Below are 1,509 nucleotides of genomic sequence, written 5' to 3'. Positions count from 1 at the left end.
TGTGCGTGTGTGTGTGTGTGTGCGTGTGTGTATGTGTGTGTGTGTGTGTGCGTGCATGTTGCATGACAAATATTAACTATACAGCTCTATGCAGTACAATGGCATAAACCTACTTGATCACATTCTAAATGATAAATAATACATAGTTATACTCTAATCACAAATGTATGAATATAGCCTGTACAGACCTAAAGACCTCACCTGTGTAGAGCTTACAACAGTAACATAATATTAAAACACCATTCACCCATTAGAAAAATGAAGTTCTCCCAGCCTGGTGTTTGGCAGTGAACCCCATGCAAGCGGACCATGGAAGCAAATCGATTATATTCAATGGTTTTAATCACCATATAAACAACCAAATCTATAGCAGAATTCAATCAGCCTGACCATATATTTAAGAAACAATAAATTCAATAAATTCCTTTTAGCTCGTGCTGGAATAATCGTAGACTCTTACGAACCAACAAACCAACCATTACGAACCAAAAGATCAGCCCTGCTACCCCGATAGTGCTCTGCAGTACTGTGCACCTTCACGACGAGCTCCCCTCTTTATTCTTCTGTTCTGATAGCCTGGGTCTGGGTCTATGCTCTGTTTTAGGGTTAGAGGTAGAATCTAGGGGTGTGTAGGGTGTAGGGTGTAGGGTGTAGGGTGTAGGGTGTAGGGTGTAGGGTGTAGGGTGTAGGGTGTAGGGTGTAGGTGTAGGGCCTAGGGTGTAGGGTGTAGGGTGTAGGGTGTAGGGTGTAGGGTGTAGGGTGTAGGGTGTAGGGCCTAGGGTGTAGGGTGTAGGGTGTAGGGTGTAGGGTGTAGGGTGTAGGGTGTAGGGTGTAGGGTGTAGGGCTGTTCTTACCTTGCCTCTGGGCTGCTCAGCACTCCTCACCAGCTGGCTCTGGTCGTGCAGCGTGAGTCGAAGTCGCCTGCACCCCTCCTGAAGTAACAGCAGGAAGAAACAATGAGATGAAGAGACGCCACAAAGGCACCGCTATGTGATGGAGAGAGAGGGAGAGAGACGACTTGGAGAACTACTGTAAAGGAGTAAAGGAGGAGATGGAAAAATGAAGAGGAGAGAGTGAGTCATAAATAGTCACTAGATGAGAGAGAGAGAGAGAGAGAGAGAGAGAGAGAGAGAGAGAGAGAGAGAGAGAGAGAGAAGGAGGTACTGAATTCAGGGGGCCCGCACCCAGGAGACGGGGACAGGGCGTCGGAGTCAAACCAAAAGTTTTTAACAGCTTGCGAGAGAAACATAGTGTTCTAGTTGGGATTAAAACAGCGTGTTCTGAACGTCAGAGGTCCTCAGTGGGGTGGGGGGCTGCCCAGAAGACCTCTCGCAGCCAATTGGAGGCGCGGGAATGGATTTCTGGGAAAGCCTGGCAGGAAATCTGATGTCAGGAGGGGGACGGAACATTTCCATGGAAACGGGAGTCTTACAGAAGCAGTAAACTATCTGGCGCGCTAACAATACAAGTGGGAGGAGTAGGCCGACCAACACACATCCACATGTACAA

At 47.8% G+C, this 1,509-nt stretch overlaps 2 protein-coding genes across 2 annotated transcripts in view; one reads left to right on the top strand and one right to left on the bottom strand.

Annotated features, from left to right (window-relative positions):
- The window catches only part of cgna (cingulin a), a gene marked incomplete at both ends in the record, with an annotated part of 37,068 nt that extends 36,777 nt beyond the window's left edge, over positions 1–291 (top strand). Inside the window, 1 exon segment of the mRNA XM_084336724.1 lies at positions 255–291. Within this exon segment, the coding sequence (XP_084192850.1) occupies positions 255–291 (37 nt within the window).
- Positions 292–376: 85 nt separating this feature from the next.
- The window catches only part of LOC311246573 (uncharacterized protein), a gene marked incomplete at its 3' end in the record, with an annotated part of 13,460 nt that continues 12,327 nt past the window's right edge, over positions 377–1,509 (bottom strand). The window contains exons 2-3 of the mRNA XM_084336723.1: positions 855–932; positions 377–385 (exon numbers count right to left, since the gene is read on the bottom strand). Of these exons, the coding sequence (XP_084192849.1) occupies positions 377–385; positions 855–932 (87 nt within the window). The remainder of the gene's footprint in view (positions 386–854; positions 933–1,509) is intronic.

Source organism: Notolepis coatsorum (genome assembly GCF_963971535.1).
Source record: "Notolepis coatsorum genome assembly, chromosome: 19".
In the NCBI taxonomy this organism is placed as follows: domain Eukaryota; kingdom Metazoa; phylum Chordata; class Actinopteri; order Aulopiformes; family Paralepididae; genus Notolepis; species Notolepis coatsorum.
Note: the sequence above shows the minus strand (reverse complement) of the source record. Positions and strands in the feature narration are given on the sequence as shown.